General features: G+C 36.6%; 1 protein-coding gene across 1 annotated transcript in view; it reads right to left on the minus strand.

The window, feature by feature from the left end:
- Positions 1-6,083: 6,083 nt before the first annotated feature.
- The window catches only part of SLC6A15 (solute carrier family 6 member 15), a 35,977-nt gene continuing 21,581 nt past the window's right edge, over positions 6,084-20,479 (minus strand). The window contains exons 6-11 of the mRNA XM_020993515.2: positions 16,896-17,137; positions 16,615-16,807; positions 12,600-12,792; positions 10,471-10,630; positions 8,405-8,567; positions 6,084-7,533 (exon numbers count right to left, since the gene is read on the minus strand). Of these exons, the coding sequence (XP_020849174.1) occupies positions 7,162-7,533; positions 8,405-8,567; positions 10,471-10,630; positions 12,600-12,792; positions 16,615-16,807; positions 16,896-17,137 (1,323 nt within the window). The 3' untranslated portion in view covers positions 6,084-7,161. The remainder of the gene's footprint in view (positions 7,534-8,404; positions 8,568-10,470; positions 10,631-12,599; positions 12,793-16,614; positions 16,808-16,895; positions 17,138-20,479) is intronic.

Raw genomic sequence — 20,479 nt, forward strand, 5'->3', positions numbered from 1 at the left:
GTGCATGTTCCGTTCTCCATTTCAGACTTCATTCAGGTCAAAGAGAAACTGGGACAATGCTCAGAAGAGTGAGGTGGATTTGATACTGCATAGTTGGAGAGTTATCTGAATCCAAACAGAGCTAAGGATGTTTTATCCGGTCATTTGGGCCCTGCAGTTTTTTCTGTCAGATTTGTGTCTTCCAGACTATAGGCCATTCACCTACAGTTGGTAGCAAACAGCGAGTACCAGCCAATGCCCCCTATTGTTCCTTGGATGCAGCCTGTGCTTGGTTCCAGTCAATCTCCTCTTCAGGACCCCCTCGAGACAGGGACAGCTTTAAACCCCTTGCCAGCAGGAAGCAGTTTCAGAAGCCGAGACCTTCGTCCCTTACACCAAAAGAATTTGGGTCCCATTTGTTTGAGGGGGGAATGATGAGGATAGGATCTAGACCCCCTGGACGTTCCCACATGGCCAAATCTCTGGAGTTCACCTGAGGCTATAATTCCATCAACTCGCCTTTCATTATGACTATACCCAATCTCCCAATTCTGTTACCCTTAACCTAGCCTAGCCCTCCATTGTCTTACCTCCCCATGCCCCCAGGCCACTTCCCACCCTTAATCCTATCTATGCTCCACTCTCCCTTTGCCATGGGCAGTCCAGGTCCCTGGAGTTCTATTAGTCATAGACTACTTGGCCACTCCTAGATCCCTCCCATAGTCTTTCTGTATATAAGGTCCATCTTGTCTCCATTAAGATGCTCTGATTCTTATAATCTAGCCACTGCTCAGATTTTTAGAATCTAGCCAATACCTCACAGACAGATTCCTTGAGAGTCAGGCTAATATGGTGGATCTTTAATAAACCTTGTCTTTGGCTGAAAAAAAAAAGACATCATCTTCATGATTTCATTGGTCTTCTTCAAGAATGAAGGACTAAGGACAACAATTTTTGGTTGCTTATATTTCGTAGAACATTTTGGAATTTGGGGCCTATATTTTGTTTTTGCTTTTTATTAAAAAAAATTAAAAACTTTTTTATTTCTATTCATTTATCTTTATTTTCTCATTTTCAAAAAGCTGGAACAATTTACTTTTTGGTGTGTGTTTTCATTTAGGATTTCAGCTCCAAAAAAAAACAGGCTATAAAAAGTCCATTGTGTTTCAGATGGAGCTACTCAACTAAGCCTTTAAACCTAAATCACTCCAACTTTCATTGAATGGCCAATAATAAGCCTCCAACACAAGCCTCTGTGGCTCTTTGTTTAGGTTTTGATGGCTTAGAATGAGTGTAAACAGCAATTATTTTCTGTTCCAGCCAGTAATTCTAAAGGTCTTCTTTTCCCAGATTGATGGTTTTGTGATGGTAAATGGGTCTATCTTTTGTCTCAATTCTTACTTAGTAGCCATTAGTCACTGAATGGGCATTGCCTAAGACCTTGGGTAAGACCTAATTTAGAAAGGCCAAGATCACCCACTGCATCCTGAACCATCTCCAGTCATCTTGACTTTTGTCTGACCATTGGACTTGAAGGACTCTGGAGAGAGAGTGAGGCTGATGACTTTGTGCAGCTCTGCCTCACTTAAATCCAGGACACACACAAGGCAAGACATTACCCTCCTGATGTCAGTAGCCCTCTTCTAGAACAACAACATCAACTGGAGTGGTTTGCCATTTCCTTCTCCAGTGGATTAAGGAAAACAGAGGTTAGGTGACTTGCCCAGGGTCACACAGTATGTGTCTGAGGCCAGATTTTAACTCGGGTCTTCTTGACTCCAGGCCCAGCACTCTAAGCCACCTAGCTGCCTCCACTTAGCACATTACAAGTGTGTAATAATGTGTTTGCATTTATTCATTCATTCACTCACTCAACAAGGGAGTAAGATACATATGCAAACAACTATAATACAAAATGGCATGTGAAAAATTTAAAAGGGCTGAAAATCAAGGTGAGAGGATTATCTGCAGGACTTTCTAGACATAGAGGAAGATATGGAGATAATAATAGCACCTACTTGAACTGTGCCTGTGAGGATCAAATGACTTAATATTTGTCAAAGTGCTTAGCACAGTTCCTAGCACATAGTAGGTGCTCTATATTTAATTTACACTGCTCCTTCCAAATCCTCACCCCAAGATTGTAGACAACAAATCACTTGCCTAAGGTAAAACCATTATTAATTTTTTTTTAATCCCTTTATTCAACAAGCACTCACCACAGTGAGTCTGGTCCTTTCAGTGACAAAAAGAAAAAGTAAACACTTTATCGCCATTGCTAATTTTATCTCTTATTCCAGCAATGTTCCTCCCCTTACCCTAGCTGCTATTTGTTCTGTCCAGAGGATCAAATCAAGGCTGCACTTGCTTACAGGGAAAGGTTTTTTACCATACAAACTTTATAAATATGAGGACCAAGGCCTCTAAAACAACTGGCAAAGTTGGGTTATCTCATCTCTGCCTAAATGACAGGTGACATTCTAACTTGACCCCCACTCAATGTTAGCTTCCTTCTAGACTCAGTGGCTGCTGGTACTGCTATACAATCCTACCTGGACCTCAGCTCTGACCCTGGGATCAGGTTTTCCTGACTTGAGACGAAAGTTGTGGAAACAGAGGCAGAGATGAAGTGACTTGTTGAGAATCACACAGCGGTAAATATCTGAAGCCAAATTTGAACTCGGGTTTTTCTGACTCCAAGCCGAAAGTTCTATCCATTTTGTATCACCAGATGCCTCAAAAGTCTTTATTATTACTATTACTATTACTATTATTGAAGTCTAAAGGTCTCTAGGTCTTTATTAAAATGAAAATTTTAGATTATATCAAGGGTTGTTAATCTGGGCTTTCAGGAGCTTGAGGGGAAAATAATATTAACCTCTAACTGAAATTAAGCATTTCTATTATTTTTTTAAAAAAGCATGATTCTGAGGAGCAGTCCATAAGTTTCATCAGACTGCCAGAGTTCTACGTACCAAAAAAGAAAATACCCACCCCTAACATGACCACTAACTTTAATAATGTTAACAGCTAGCATTTATATAGTTCTGTAAGGGAGGCAAAACACTTTATAAAAATTTTCATTTGATCCTCATAACTTTGAGAGGTAGGTGCTTAAGAGCTTATATTAACTCTTTTCCAGACCAGAAAATAGAGACAGAGGTTAAGTGACTTACCCAAGGTCACACAACTAGAAAGTATCTGAGGCTGCATTTGAACTTCCTGTTGCCCATTCAACTCTCTATCCACTGCACTACCTTGCTGTTTCTTCTAGCTTGTAATTTGCGTTTGCTGTCATTGTTCATTTGTTTCAGTTGTGTCCAACTCTTTGTGATTCCATTTGGGGTTTTCTTGGCAGAGATACTGGAGTGGTTTGCCATTTCTTTCTCCACTCATTTGACAAATGAGGAAACTGAGGTAAACAGGGTTAGGTGACTTGTCCAGGGTCACATAGTAAATGTCTGAAGCCAGATTTGAACTCAGTTTTCCTGACTCCAGGCCTTATCCACTGAATCACTTAGCTGCCCTCATGATTTGTGTAGTATAGTTTAAACAGCACTGTTTTTGGAGTTAGGCAGACCTGGATTCAAGTCATAGCTCTGATGTTTACTATTTATGTAACTCTGGTCAAGTCATTTAAATTCTCTCTTGGTTTCTTCATCTGATCAATGGAGATGAAGATGTGGTCTTTGTATTCTTCCTCAAAAGGCTATTAGTAAAAAAAAAAGTTGGAAACCAGAAAGTGCTTTATAAATACACTTTTACACTCATAGATATCACATTATCCATGCTACAGAAATGTCGAGGATCTTTCCCATATGGACAGGAGTCCACGGAAGTGTTCAGTATGTGGAAAGAAAGCCAGGTATCTTTTCCTAAGTGGACAAGTGCCCAGAAAAGCTATTCAGAAGGATTTGGTGTGCTGAAATGGGGGGAGTAGTTTATTCCCATCACAGTTACGTTCAACAGCATTCAACAAAAACATGCTATTAATAAAAATATCAACAGTGACTGAAATTGGTAAATGATATTCAAAGAAAGTATTTATGATATTCAAAGAAAATATTTCATCATAAAAATTAGATTTCTAAAATACAAAAATCCTTATCTACCTTTTAAGCATAAACAAGTCAAGGGATCAATCTATAGCTAGCGTAGCTTAGAAATCAAATCTAAGAAGATTAAGCATAAATATCTGAATAAGATTTAATAAATAGATATGTCTTGGGTGATACATTAAAATTTGAGATTTAGCCACTATATGTTGATGAGGCTTAACATTAAAACTTGTTCCAATATCAATGCATTTTTATCCCCAAGAAAAAGAAACCGACGGTAGCTGGTTGACTTGGTGAAAATCTGAGCCATACTGATGATAAGGAAGATAATTCAGAGCTGTTAATAAAATTAAAATGGGTAAGATATAGAAGCAGCCTGTCTGTGAGCGCTTATAAAAATGTGGGAGGAAAGGGTTAAGGCTAATGTTTAATGCTACCAGTATGGAAAAGAAAACCCCAAGCATTTCCATTATCAAATCATGAATTTAAATTATTGCTGAGATATAGCTTTCATTAATTTGGAGTCTACCCAACGGCAAATAAACGTTTGAGAAGGGGAAAGTGACAAATGTATTTGTAGTCACCCCTGTCTAGCTCAACACAAGAGGCAACATAGTACAGTGGAAAGAGTTTTGGCTTTCAAGTCAGAGGACTTGGGTTCAAATCTAATTTTCGTAGTGTCCTTAAGTAATTCATTTTGGGGCCTCAGCTTCCTCATTATCAAAATGGAAGAGTTGGACTACAGGGCCATGTAGATCACTTCTAGTTTTAAACCTATGCTGTCCTTATTTTCAAATGATCCTTTTCTAAAACAATAAGCAGAGACAATGATGAAAGAGAAGCATGGAAAGAATTACATGAACTAATGCAAAGTAATCAGAGCCGACAAAACAATACACACAATTGAATGCAATGTTAATGGAAAAAACCACCACAAAACAATTAGTATTAAATGTTATGAAATTACAAAAAACAAGTTTTGCCCCGAAGACAAGATATGAGAAGATGCTTTCACCAGCCCAACTCTTCTGTAATGGTGAAAGACCAGGGGTTTGGAACATGGCATGTAAATTTTTTTTTAACAGTTTAATTTTGCTGAATTTTTCTGTCTTTAAAAAAAATGCTTTGTTATAACAGACGGCTCTCCAAGGCATGAAAGGGAGAGATGTCTGCCAAAAAATAACTTGAGAGAGAAAGAGAAAAGGACAGAGAGAGACAGAGAGTGAGAGAGAAATCTAATATAAAAACAAATAAAATCTGTTTTAAAAAATACGAACAGGGGGTGAGACGAGATTTGTGATTTCACTGACATAGGAAAGTTCAAGATAAGGATTCTGACTATCAGCGTAGGTCAGCACCTTCCCTGAAATATATTTATTTGGCACTGGAGAGGTTAAGTGATTTGCCCACTTTGTTAGTATGTTTCAGAGGCTAGACATAAATCTAGATACTAGTGCCTCTGAGGCCAGCTTTCTATCTACTATAGCATATTTCCTGTCTTTACAAGTAACCTATTCATTTGAATTTGAATTCACCCCTCTCACTCTCTCAGCATAAATGAGAACTAATGCTATTGAGAAAGAAAAGCTGCCTGAGTAATATTTGAAATAACAACACTGGGAATTATAAAGGAAGGCTCCTTAAGAAGACAGAAAAGAAAAAAGTTATTAGAAAACAGTAATATATTGGATGTTTGTGTTGTCTTAGTTTTATTTTTTGAAATGTTATTTTGTGGACTTTTATAAAAAGTCAATAACCTAAAAGGGATAAAATGCCAATAGGTTTAAGGGAGAGATCATTTATAGGATTGCAAGCATGGCATAAGACATGATTTGAGCTGAGCCAAGATATTCTATTTCTCCCCTGTCTAAAGAAAACAAATAATTATTGATCTACCCCATCTGGGCCTTGTTGAAATTCCCAAATTCACCATCATGAAGTCATTTTAAAACCATGATGTTCATTTTGGTTCACCACTTCTTCATATTACCAACAATTAATAGGCCCAAAGAAAATAATGTATGTTAGAACACAACACAACCACCATCTTTGTCATCTTCTTTATTTGAGATTCAAATGGAATGCCATACAATTTCTGACAATTTACTGACTCAAAAACAAACAAAACAAAAAAAAATATGCATACACAAAGATTTCTTTTTGCGAAAACAGGAGCAAAACATAAATTTACTAACCAAAAGGCCATCTTGCTTTTTCAGTTATCAAACCAGTACATAGAGTACTAATAATATACATATATACATTAGAAGTATATTGATACAAATATACTATGGATAATCTTGGAACCACAATAAATATCAAATAAGTTTTTAGGCACACGGCATAGAAAAAAATGCAAAATCTGCACAATCCTTAAGAGTCTTGAGTGACTCACTCTTACATCATTTTCACACTGAAAAAAGCAAATTTTTACACAAAATATACAGCTACAACTCATATAGTCCCCAGTGACCCAGGAATCTAGCTTGTATTAGTGCTGCTTTGTTTTTCTGATGCTACTGTTCTATACAGCTATCTATCACATAAGAAAATATTTTGCAGGTTTCTTCAAGCAAATTTCCTACATCCTCATTATCTAACAAAATAAGTACACCCTTATCTACATGATATACCTATACAGCTGTGCAGAGATGCACAAACTTACTGAACAGCTTAGAAGCTCATTTGAATACTGGGGATTTACCCTGAAGGCAAAAGGATGATTTTTTTTTAAGGTACATTATTTGTGAACTGTTGATATTATTAAATCCAGTTATTATTACAAACTGAGGTAACACCTGTTCTTTAAAGATAGAAATATCTTAAAATACAATAGAGAGAATTAAAAAAAAAAAAAACCTTGGATAGCATGAAGGATTTAGGTCATTGGAAAGATTTGTTGATAATCCCTTCAGCGCAAATGTAAACCAAAGAACCCAAAGGGGATGCTCCAGTTGACTGTACCATTTACTGTTGGGATTAAAGATCGGAGACATGGAACACCTGAGATCGCACTCTGGTAAGTGAAGCCTCTGCTGCTTCTCTTAGTAGAGCCAATGTTCAGTGAAAAAAATTAAATACAAGGTGAGTTGGGTTTTTTTGTTTGTTTTGTTTTGTTTTGAAGCTATAAGTCGGATTCTGGCATGTCGGGCATATCTGCCATTAAGTACCCTATTCCATACCGTCCATTGGGAGCTGTATCAAGAGTTGGAGAACCACTTTGCTTTCGATAAATATTTTTACCAAAATTTGGAGAAGGCACCTCACTTGCTATCTTTCCATGAATGAGACTGGCATCGTCGCCTTCTAAATTAGAAGGTTCTTTAATGATCCGTCCTCTCTTATAGGTCACAGATGCTAAATTGCCAGAACTGTCATCTATAAGGTTGCAGCAGCGGACAATGAAGACGATTGGGACGGGAAGTATCGCTACCACCATCAGACATATACAGAGGGCCAGGCCCCAAGTTGGAAAGCTCAAAAATTCTTCAGCAGCCTGATGAAAACAACAAAATATAAATATTATCATATGTTTTTTCTTTTATTCCCACTAAAGCATAGAGATAGATGCTAGATATGATTTTATCCCAAAGATAGAAACATATGCATATTAGCCTAGTGACTTACAAAAAATATACACATAGAAAACTTTTAGATTTTGCTTTTTTTGAATATACTTTTCCTTATCACTTGAGAAAATGTGGTTGGTAGCTATAAAATCCCATTACTCAAATTGTCCATAGAAAAGACAATGCCTAAATTATTAAGACAGTTGAGAAGAAGGCTGATAGGGAAGGAAAGCTCTGAATTATCCAGCTTGTTTTCACTGGTCTAAATTGCTAGAATTCCCTAGATAGTTGGAAAAACTTAAATACTTCATCTTGTACTTTCTGGAAAATCTGAAATAAACATACATTTCACTATATTAGTAGCAAGTAAGAGATTAATTATAGTGATTTTATATAAAAGTTACTCGTATGTAGCTAATGTATCTTTCGGGGGGGATATATATTCTGGTAATAGCTCATTAAATATACTTAAACTAAAATATTCCTCAAATTCTGCTAAGTAGGTTTTCTAGTAAAAAGGTTTTCTAGAAAGAAAAAAATGATCTTCACATTCTTTTTTAATAATGAAAAATAGCTATCTATCCACATTAACAAGGAATGGAAAGGAAAAAATAGCAATAACTAAATTGGATTTTATGGATTTGGGGAATAAGAAAATAATTTAAGAGCCTTACACAAGAGATGACTCCGTTTTGCACAGGGTATGCAAAACACAATACTTAGAGTATTAGAACTGACAATTGTCATTCACTGAAGTTTAAATATAGATTTTATTTAAAATGAAATTCATTGTCTCACCTTATCTTCTATCCACGCGTTATAGCCAGGTCGACTTAATCCAATTTGAACCATGCTGGCAATCAGTAATGACAGGAGCACTAGGGGAGACACATATTTCCACATGTAGTAGTAATATCTGTTAGGAGCAAAGCCCAGCATATCCTTCAGATCTTCCATGAACCTAAAAGCAACAAATAATGAAGGATCCTTTCTGATCACTTTGCTTTCCTTTAGTAAACAATTCGAGCTAATGAATAAGCTGGGATACTCTTTTTGGTTGTTCGTTTGTTTTAATTTTATTAATTTATTTTGATTTATCAACAATCACTTCCAAATGCTTTTGAGTTGAAAAATTTTTCTCCCCCTTCCTCCCCCCACCCTCCCCAAGATGGCACACAATTTGATATAGGCTTTACATTTACATGCCCATTAAACATATTTTCACATTAGTGAAGTTGTAAGTAAAAATTAAAACCAATAGGAGGAACGATCAGAAAGATGAAACAAAACTCAACGGAAGGTAAAAATAAGTGATAGCAATTCGATTTCCATAGTTCTTTCTTTGGATGTGGACAGCATTTTCCATCCCGAGGCCTCTGGAGATCCTCGTAATGCTGAGAAGGGTTCAGCTTAACAATCTTAGTCATTGCATAACGTGGCTGTTATTGTGTACAAAGTCCTCTTGGTTCTGCTCACTTCATTCAAGCTGGGATACTCTTAAAAGTAAATCCAAGATCACTCTTCCTAGAGAAGAGCTTTGACATTCTCTGCATTAATTGTGTTGACCTTATTTGAAAGCCTTTGAAATTATACTATAGCCTTTGCCGTCACTAAGACAGAGGTTGTTTTCTTCATTTAATAAGCCATAATGGAGAGTCAGCTTTACAAAATGGGTAGAGGGCTGGTCTCAAAAGTCAAGAAAATCTAGGTTAAAATCTAACCTCTGCTACATAAGGACTTTGTGATCCTTTGTGTAAGTCACAATTTCTCACTGTCCCAGGTATCTCTTAAGATTCCAAAGTCGGAAAGCAGGTAATGGTGCATTGGTGGAGGGAGTTTCTTCACTAAGCATTCTCCTTACCAATGAAATTCCACGTTTGTTCCAAAATATTCAACAGTCAACTCAAGCATTTAAAACACCTTGCTCATTCCCCAGATAGCACTGTATCAGAGCTAAGCACAGCCATTGACACTTGTCCCAGTTATCTTGAGTCATCAAGAAAAGGATCTAGTTTATTTAGAGATTTTATTTAAGGAAGTTTTCTACATTTTAGGAAAATGTCCGTCCAACAGCTAACATTTTACTCAATTAGTGTCTTAGGGTCTGAATGGTTTGCCTGTGTGAAAAGAACAATTTGTTCTGTCATGCTATAAAGGTACCAGTGAGGCGCTTACACTGCAACAAATGGTCACATTACTTGTCAGTTACTTTGTAACTTAAGACCTATAAAGAAAATCCAAATTAAATAAGTTGTCCAACTGGAATCTGATTAGTAATGCAATATAGCCTGAGATATATGCATAGGGAGGGTGGGAATGGGAGAAAGGGAGAACACAAAAAAAGGGAGAGAGAGAAAGGAAAGAAGTGAGTGACAGATGGAGAGGGAGAAAGAGAAAGAGAGAGGAAGAAAAAAGAGACAGACGAGCTCATTATGAAAACCTTCCTAGCTTGCTGGGGTTAGATAAGAGCTGGCATGTTCTACTGCATAACCTTTGAAAACACAATTGGTTCTAATTCTTCTTTACAACATGATTAATGTGAAAATAGGTTTAAAATGAATGTATATGTTGAATCTTTATCAATTTACATGCCTTCTTGGGGTGGGGGGAGGGGAGAGATAGGGAGAAAATTTGGAACTCAAAATCTTAAAGAAGCAAATGTTGAAAACTAAAAATAAATATATTTTTTAAAAAAAGAAAGAAAACACAGACATCAGAGGAAGCCTCTAATAATGGGAGAACTTATTTTAAAGATTTCTGTCATTTCCATAATACTCCACTTTATTTCTGATGATAGAAATACAGTCCATGAGTCTTCCAAGACTAAAAATAAAATTAATCAAGGAGATTATTTCGAAACTTACTTGTCTATACCATAAATAGTCGACACTGCAATATTCTCCAAAACGACCACAATTAACAGAGGCAAGGTAGCAGAATAGTCATCGAACATTGTGACAAAATAATTTCCAGAACGTTGCACAAATATCAGGCCAATAGAAAATGCCAGAAGACAACAGACAACTGGAGGAAAAGAGCAAACAAGAAAAATACGTTAATCCTCAAGTTTGGTGATTAAAAATTATCAATAAAACTTCAATACTTAGTGCTAACGGCCCACACCATTTTGATTAGTGAGTGCCTCCCAAGGCCCACTATATCTAGTCAGCCTCCAGCCATGTTTCACTTTTCACTCTGGCAAAATTCTTGCCTACAACTGTACACCACTCCAGCCACCATCTAGTACTGGTACACCCATTGCTCATGGAAAGTCAGATTTACTCCCCTACAGCTGTACCCTCTATACATCTGCTTTTCTAAAACCAAACTCTCTTCCCTGGAAATGACACTTCTCTTAACATGCCATCTCATCCTATTAGAATCTGAACACCTTGAAGACTGGTTCTGTATTTGTATCCCCAGTGCCTATCACATAGTATGTACTTAATGCCTTTTCATTCATTCTTCTTAGGATAATTTTAAAAGAAAATAATCTGGCAGTCTCATCTTTCTTTTAAACTGGTGATTACTTTGACCTTTGTTCTAAAAAAGCCAATGGACTGATTGTACACTCATAGTTGACTCTAAAATCTGTAACCAATCACCTCCTGTCTGCTGTGATAGAATTTATTTCTTTTCATGTGATGTCTTCCAACTAGCTACAGTGAGGGACTGCTGGGCACCAATGCTCTGTGAATGCCTAAACTGATGACTGAAAAAGGTCAAATTTCCATTTTGATCTTATCTATCTGGTTTAAATCTAAAATGAAAACGTACTGTAAGTCCTGAGACTTCATATATTGCTTTATGTTGACTATCCTGTACCTTACAGATACTTGGAAACATTTTAATGCCATTACATTAAAAAATTCCATTGGTTTTATTCTTGCAGAACTGTACATCTTATAATAGAGGTTTTCTCTGTGAGGATCAGCCTATGGGAAGTGGGTGATACTTACTTTATACCTCAGCAGACTGCTTTCCTGAGCTATTTTGCTTTTTGCTCACTTTTTTTGCCTATTTCATGGCTTTTAAAGTTGAGCTTTACTCCTGAAGCACAGGGGGCACTGTCCCAAGCTCCTTGTGCTGAGGGCCAGGGGCCTGGTCACTACACTGGGATGGCCTAGCCTGGTCACACCTGTTGTTACTTGGTTTCTGGGCTGGCAATTTGCATTCTGCGCTGGGGCTGGAGGTCTCACAGCTGGCCTGCTGTGCCACCGGCCGGCTGACCCAGGACCGGGGAGCCTCAGATGCTGATCTGTGCTGTGGCTAAGATCCTCCAGCTGTCTTGCCTGGACACCGTCTATCTGGACTGTGCTCCCCTTTTACCCAAGCGAGCTTTCCTGTAGTGTTAAGTTATCTCAAGCTGAAAACTGTTTCAGTTTGTCTTTTTGTAGGTTTTATCGCTCCACAATCTGTTTAGAGGTTTGATTTACTGTTGTTTCTGAGGGACACTACGGAGAGCTCAGACAACTTCCTGGCTTCTCTCCACCATCTTGGCTCCTCCCCTCCTTCCTGAGCTATTATGGCCAGAAACACACCATCATCTTACAGCTCCTCTGAACTGACAGGCTACTGCTTGGCCACCAGAGACATTCATCCATCACCAGATCTGCACTAAAAGCCTTGAGATTGGCAAGGCTTGCCAGAGGCTCAGGATTCACTAGCCCAGCCTTCAAGGGTCACTTCTATGTCCAGACAGGGGGCCTAAGTAGGGTGGTGGTGCTCAAACATATGAGTAATAAAACCTTTTTTTAAAGGAATTGACAATAAAAAGTTGAGGTAGTTGAGAGCAGAAGGAAGGAGCACAAGATTTAGGGTTGGATGATCTGGGTATGAATTCCAGCTCCACCATTTATTAATCTTTGTGACTTCATGCAGGTAAATGCAAAATAGAAAATAAAAACTTCTTTTCTTCCTTGATCTTTCACTTGAGTGAAAACCATCCTAGTGGTTCAATGAATCATAAAGTAACATAAAATACAAGACTAACCAGTAAGTATCTCCTTCCTGACTTTAAAGGTATCGACAATCGGTGTGATGATTCCTTCAATGGTCCCAAACATGCTGCCAAGTCCTAAGTTTATGAGCATGAGAAAGAACATCACCGACCAGAAGGGAGAGGCAGGGAAATGGGTCATTGCTTCAGTGAAAGCAATAAAAGCTAACCCTGTCCCCTGTACAGCCTGTAAAAGAGACAACCAGGAAATAATCAAATTAATGGAGAATGAAAAGTAATAGAGCATCCAACTTTATATGGAAGTTGTAGTGGCAGAAAGAGATTTCTGAATAATAGGGCAGAAAGGATCAGAAATGAAATCAATGTGTTGATAGCAATTTAATTAATTTGCCATCTCATTTCCTTAGATCCAGATCCTGCCACTAGATTCAATTTGTTACACTGAATCAGAATCATTTGTATCCTGCTAAGGATTATAACATTTTGATGAATGCATCTGTCCTGTGAAAGAGGCCCTACTATTTTGCGTGCCTGTGATATTAAGGAATTAAGGAACCATAATTCACAATTGGATATATACATGCACTTCAACATATTGTTTGATTGCTCTACAGAAGGGAATGTATGCATACGTCTATTTCTATGCCAAACAAAAATTACAAAGTATTTTTCTCTTTAACTTCCACATGACCTAACTAATCAGTGAACATGCATAACAACTTATTTTTTAAAATTAAAAAAATATGTGAATGCAAACTAAATGAAAACCAAGCGAAAAGAAATTTTCCAGAAAAGTGACAATCCGATCTTTTGTATCTTAAGTCAATTGGCCCACCCCGATAACTCTTCCACATCTGCTATGAATGGAGCTTATGGGTTTATTTTCTTAATACTTTGGCTATGATAGTGTGAGCATCACTGGTTTTATGATAATAATTAATTATAATTTAAAAGACCTGCCAAGCAAAACTTTGTCCTTCATGACTAACCCCCAATTTATATGATAATAAAAGTGACCTCTTTTGACCACCCCTTTCCCCCAAGAACACTTTAGCTGATTGCTCTGAGAATCCCAAGGAATTAAAACTCTAATCACACTTAATAGAATTTCCTAAAGAAAAATCTAGCCATAAAAAAGTAGGACAGGATAGAAGAGCCTTGAAAAGGAAAATCCCCACCTGCAAATTCCTTCCCATTCGAATTCTTTGCTTTCATATTTATGTCATAATTTTTTGATGGTTACTTTCCAGTTATTTCAGAATTCACAAGTTTAAACTACTTTATGTATAGAATGCCAAAGAGTTTATCATAGCACTGTAGTTTTCTACTTGGTAACATGACACATGATGCAAGAAGAAGAAATAAAAAGCCAATCCTTGAGATTCATCTCTCTTTCTTGCACCTAAAAATATTCTAATGACAGTAATGTAAGAAAATTGTCAGTACTCCCATTGAGGATTTCCACAATATTTTCTTCTCCTCTTAACAGACATAAGTAACAGCAGATACAAAGTGTATAAAAAGAATACTACAATGACACTGAGTACTACATAATTATAATGACCGATCTTGGCCCCAGAGAAGAGATGAAATACTTTCCTTATTTCAGCAGAGACGTGGGAGACTACAGGTGTGGACTGTTATATATAATGCTAGATGTAGTTCCTGCTTCAGTTGGTTTTTCTTAACCATCATTTCTTTGTTATATAGGAGAGAGAACATTTTTTAGGGGGAGGGAGGGTAGTACACCTAGAGATTACCATAGAACATGGTGTATATGTATACAAAGTATGCATGTTTGCATATATAATATTACATATATATGTGTTGCATATAATTATATATATCATAAATTCTATCAATTAATATATATCAGTTCTATCAAATCAATGATATATAATGTCAATTGTATGTGTATATATATATAAATACAAGTACACAGTACATAGGTATATATACAAAATATGTGTGTATATTATACATACACTTATGTAAACACGGACTTTTTATGTATATATACATACAATGTGCATATATACAGATATTGTATATATACACACTATGTATAAAACTGCATATACATAGACATACACATAATTAACCAATTAACCAGGCTTGATGTTTCCTAGGAAAAAATCAAGTTATGTATCCATATATATGCTTGCTTGTCATCTAAATATGCAGAAAAAGAACCTAATATAAGAAAATATACATGAACTTTATAATTCATACAACCTAGAGAAATTATTTGATAATTTTAATTATTCACCTTTTGTTTCCATCTAAGTATCATGTATGGAATGGCTAACGTTAAAAATGTGGTCAAAGCAGAAAAATAAATTTAAAATAAGAGACATGGAAGTAATGGCAAAAACTACTATTTTGTACAAAAATGTGTAACAAAATATTCAGATTAAGATAGCTTTCATGTATAACGCATAAGATCCATCACTTCACTAGTTTAATATATATTCTATGCTCTTTTCCATGATGAGAAAGGTATTTTTAAAATTATTTATAGTTTGATATATTAGCTTTCATTGTCCTATATAGAATAATTTCATATGGCTTTTGCAAGTAATAAACACTTAAGCAATAGCATCTTACTTTGGATTACGAATATATAAGTATATACACACATATACACATAGTCATTGACTGTAGCTTTTCTATGAAGACAGTCAAAACAAACAGATCGAGTAACCTCACTGATGATCTTATCTAAGAATGAATATCTCAAATTCTCATGGATAAAAATCCCCAAACTTCTTGCCTTAAAATGAACTATGTTTCCCTTTTCCATCTCAAGCAATAAATGACTCGACAACTGTAATGTATCAATTCCACTTAACCCCTTTCTGAACTAAAATAAAATAAAATAAGGTCCTGGCTCCTCAGACTTAATCATATCTCCTTCATTTTGTATCTCATGAGATACATAAATAAAGACTGATTTGAAAAGCTCATTGGTTTTTCGTGTTGCTTCTTCTACCCTAGAACAAAAACTAATACATATCCTATAATCCATTTATATCAACAAGAATAAGAGAAAAAAAGACATGATAATTTACCTTTAAATTTGGTATATATGAAAAGTTTGCTTTTCATTCAAATAAAAAAGAAAAACATGCACTACATGCTGTTTTTGTCTTTTTTTTGCTCTGACCTGTGACTTCACGAATACAGACCAGCAATTTTTACAACTTACAGTCTTAAAGAATTGCCCAGGGTCCCCTAGCCAGTATGAATCAGAAACAAGACTTGAACTCTTGCCTTGCTAATTCTAGGCTGATTCTGTAACGACTATGCCAAGCTACCTCTCCCATACTGTGTAACCAAATCAATCAGAATAGATGGAAAAACTGCAGCCAGGTTTCAAGGTTATATTTTAGTACCTATTCTAGTTTACCCATAGGTAAACAGAACCAGTACAGTGAGATTAGATTCCACATTCTCCACTGCAATCCCAAAATGTCAAGAGAACACAAGAACACCACACTGTTAAAGGATCCCCCGTGGCAAACTAGAAGGAAGAAATGGTCACAAAGGGATGAGATCTCCATTTTTGGAGGGCATTTCCAAATGAATAAGATCACACACAGATGCACTAGAATAAACGGAACACTGGGCTTGAACTCATGAGGACATGGACCTAAATCCAGTATCATACTGAGGAAGCTACTTAATCCCTAGATGCCTCAGGCAAGCCCTTGAAAATTATCAACTCTGATATAGAGACGTTGCTATCTGCAATAGAAAAGAGAGCGCCCATACTGGGAATGCCCTACGCTGATAAAATTATGAATCCTTCACATATGGCTGAAACAAGTAAAACCACTTCAATATTAAATGTCAAAACTTTATGATTAAAAAAATTATTCCTGTGACATCTGAACTACAAATGTCTATGCAATAAACAATATATAATTTTTTAAATCTATTACGATTTCTATTCACTTATAAAAATATGATATAACTACAGGATGGCTATTGTATTTATTCATTTATTTGAATTCAAGTGTAAACCATTTTTTTAAAGGCCACTCACTTTATCAAGCTCATCTTCAATTTGACATGGGTTGAGATGAAGTGCAGGAAATTCCTCTTCCTTCACCTTCTCAATGATGTCATAAACTAAATGATAATCTTGAGCAGTTATAGCTGAGAAGTTGATGTGATGAGGAACTATATCTTGGCTAATACTGCCCATTTTCAGAAGCTTAACAACCATCTCAGAATTTCTGTGAAAGAGTAAAACATTATTATCCTGGGAATACATCTTTCAACAAATTATGTTCTCAAAATATGAAAGAAGATGAATTTTCATACTGGATAATGCACTTCTCATTTACGATGTTTGCTTTGAAGCCCAGAACAGCAAACACTACCAATGTGGCCAGGACAGAAGTGAAAAAATTGATGAAGGACACCAGGACAGCATCAAAATGGCAGTTGTTGTCTCTCTTGTTGTAACTGGAGAAGGCAATGACTCCACCAAATCCCAGTCCTAAGGCAAAAAACACCTGAGTAGCAGCTTCTCTCCAGACCTTGGGCTCCAGCATTATTTCAAGCTGTTTAAAACAAGACATAATAAAAGTCAACTGCAAAATATAATTTGGGGATAGAACTACAATAGAGAAAGACAGTCTGACAACTATTAAAACATATTACAATGAGATGTGAATCAAAGAGAATAAGGACATGTGTCTATAAGCACTGTTATGTGTGAACACCACCAACCAATTCCAGCTCTTATTCCCCCCCACTCCCTGATGTAAAGGGTCATTTCCAGTCCAATATTAAAAGCTTACAAAGAGACACAAACTTAAGGTTATCTTGAAATATCTTTTCTTCGTTAGAAGATAATTTGGTTTCTAAGTAAAAAGAAACCAAATCCTCCCAAAGTTCTATGGTTCATAAAGTGAAATGGTTCTGTTAAGTGGTATGTACGTCAGTAACTTGATTCAGAAGAGTTATGTCAAGGCACATCTTTTGCTGCCCAGCAGGGAGGTGATGGACTAGAAGTAAGGAATAAGGCATACATTTAGAGACCACTGTTTTTGATGGATCAAATTTCTTTTTATTTTTCAAAGGGAGATCTCTACTGGAGTTGGGGTGGTGAGTCAGTGGGAAGGGACAGGGATGTCAAAGAAAGGACTACATCTGTCTTTCGAAGATGATGAAAAACATGGACAAGTTGGACTTTCCATAAATCTCAAACTCATTCATTCACTCATTCACTAAGATTACATACTTAAGCTGAAAGCAGCCTTAGAGGTCAACTTCCTCATTTTTCAGATGAGTAAACTGAAGCACCCAGAAGTTAAGTGATTTGCCAAGTGGCAAACACCTGATATCTATGACAGGGTTTGTGCCTGGGTCTTCCTAACTCTAAGTCCAGTGTTACATCCGCCACCTCACACAGCCTCTTCTTCATTCAAGAAATATTTATATACCATCTATTTAATGACAGTACCAGCCAGGTCATATACAACATATAATCATTGTGATGAGTACAGAAGGTACAGTGCTTTAGCTGCATTCCATTTCGAATGACTTGTCTCTTTATTTTTTTTTTTATTTTTTTAGGCAATTGGGGTTAAGAGACTTGCCCAGGGTCACACGGCTAGTAAGTGTCAAGTGTTTGGTCTGAGGCCAGATTTGAACTCAGGTCGTCCTGACTTCAGGGCCAGTGTTCTACACACTGCACCACCTAGCTGCCCCAAGTTGTCTCTTTATGATAAGACGGCTGAAAATCTATTTACTGGAGTTCATTAGAGTTCAGTTTTATTGTGGTTACACTAGAATTGGGGTCAGTATTTTAACACTAATAACCACTATAAATGCATGTAGATAGGTCAAAATCTCCTTCGTTTTCTCAATGAAACAACTGCTATTTTAAATTTCTGAAAAAAAATCCATCTAACTAAATACAGAATACAAAAATTTTCCGTATAATATACATACATTCTGACTCTTCCCAATCAGGCATGTTCAATTCCTGCAGTGATACAATGACATTGACACATTCAGTCTTTGGTCACTAGATGGAGCTAAATACTCTTTTTAGTAGCAATTCCATACATTGATGATGAATTTATTTTAGGATTTCTGAAACAGCTGTTTATTTGATTCTTCCTTAGTAATTCAAGAATTTGGGGGTTTTTTGTTGTTTTTTGCTTTTTGTCCACATGGGATTGAGCACAGACAGTGCAACTGCTTATCAGATATGTTACAAGGGATTTTCTTCAAGAACGGATTAGATTAGATGGCTATTAAGGTCCCTTCTACCTCTTACCTGTTACTACATAAATTCAGACGGTATAGAGCAATGCATATCATTACTACCTCCAGTCACAGAAAGACAGAATTAGAGATGGAAGAGACGTTAGCTGGCAGTAAGGCCAATCCTCTGGTTTTATAGATGAGGAAAATTTAGGAGGTTAAGTGATTTGCCCTTGCCTAAGGGTAGTAAAGGTAGTAAAGAAGAACCAGAATTCTAACCTAGGTTCTCCTCCTTTGAATCTATGCCACACTGCACGTGGCTCCAACTCTGGGGTCCTGTGGCTACTGACGGGACCCCACTGCCAAAAGTGGTGAAGAGTCAGTATGCCTCCATAGAGAGGGAGATGTCCATGGATGTAGCAGGGACTACCTCTACACAAGCAGAGTTGTAAAAGGCCGGGCAGTGTATCCACGCTTAATAGAGTCTTCTGACAAGGAGGGAAAGGCAGCATCAAAGGGCTTTCCCAATCCACATTGGGCTGCCAAACCATAGAGCTCTAGAGAGGCTCCATGGAGAAAGATGGCCCTCCCCTCCCTGACACCTCCAACTACCTAGAGTGCATATGCACACACACATATACACTCATACACACACAGTAATATGTACTCATACATACACATACACAAGTATATACACTCACATATACTCTCATACAAATATTCACACACCCATATATACTCACATATACATATACGCATTTATATACATTCATATACATATGGTCATACACAATTATCTATATATACTTATACACATATATTCACACACACATATACTCATTCACACATAGGTACACACACATAAATATACACTCTCATGTACATACACACATACACACTCACATACATATATACACTCATACACATACACACATACATACACTCATACACACATATACATTCATATACACAAGCAAACACACAAAGGCAAGGATTTCTTCTATCATACTATATCTTAGTTGTAACTTCAAAAAACAATTAGATACTCAAATCCTTATCATTTCATAAAAAAAACTGCTAGCTGTGCCAATATATTTCATGTAGCTGATGTGTCTAGAACCCAGATAACTGCAGTGAACAGTACCCCTTAAAAATGGAAAATATGATATTTGCCTCCTATATTTCCTAAGTTGAATTTTTTTCAAAAGTTATACACAACTGAGAAGTGATTCAGTAGCTGGATTTCCCAGTACGACAAGAATACAAATAACTTAGACTTGCAACAATTCTATATCCTGTGTGGAGGTAGCATAAAGCAATGGGGGAAAAAAATGAAGGATGAGTTTCAATTTGCCTTAAACATTTATTTGCTATGTAACTCTGTCACTTAACATCTCTACACCTCAGTTTCCTCAACTGTAAAATGAGAATAACAACAGGCTCCTATTTCACAGAGTTCATTGCAAGGATCAAAAGAGTAATCTGCAAACCTGAATGCACTAGATAGCCATTAATTATTGTTATTGTTGTTATTCCCAGAAGCAGTTATTAAGTTGATAACAGTATTAGTACTAGTAAACTACTAGTAGTTGGTAGCACAGAATCCTGGGACTAGAGTCAAGAAGACTCATCTTTCTGAATTCAAATCTGGCATCAGACACCTACTAGCTGCGTGACCCTGGGCAAGT

Source organism: Phascolarctos cinereus, unplaced genomic scaffold (genome assembly GCF_003287225.1).
Source record: "Phascolarctos cinereus isolate Bilbo 61053 unplaced genomic scaffold, phaCin_HiC Scaffold_1;HRSCAF=81, whole genome shotgun sequence".
NCBI lineage: Eukaryota > Metazoa > Chordata > Mammalia > Diprotodontia > Phascolarctidae > Phascolarctos > Phascolarctos cinereus.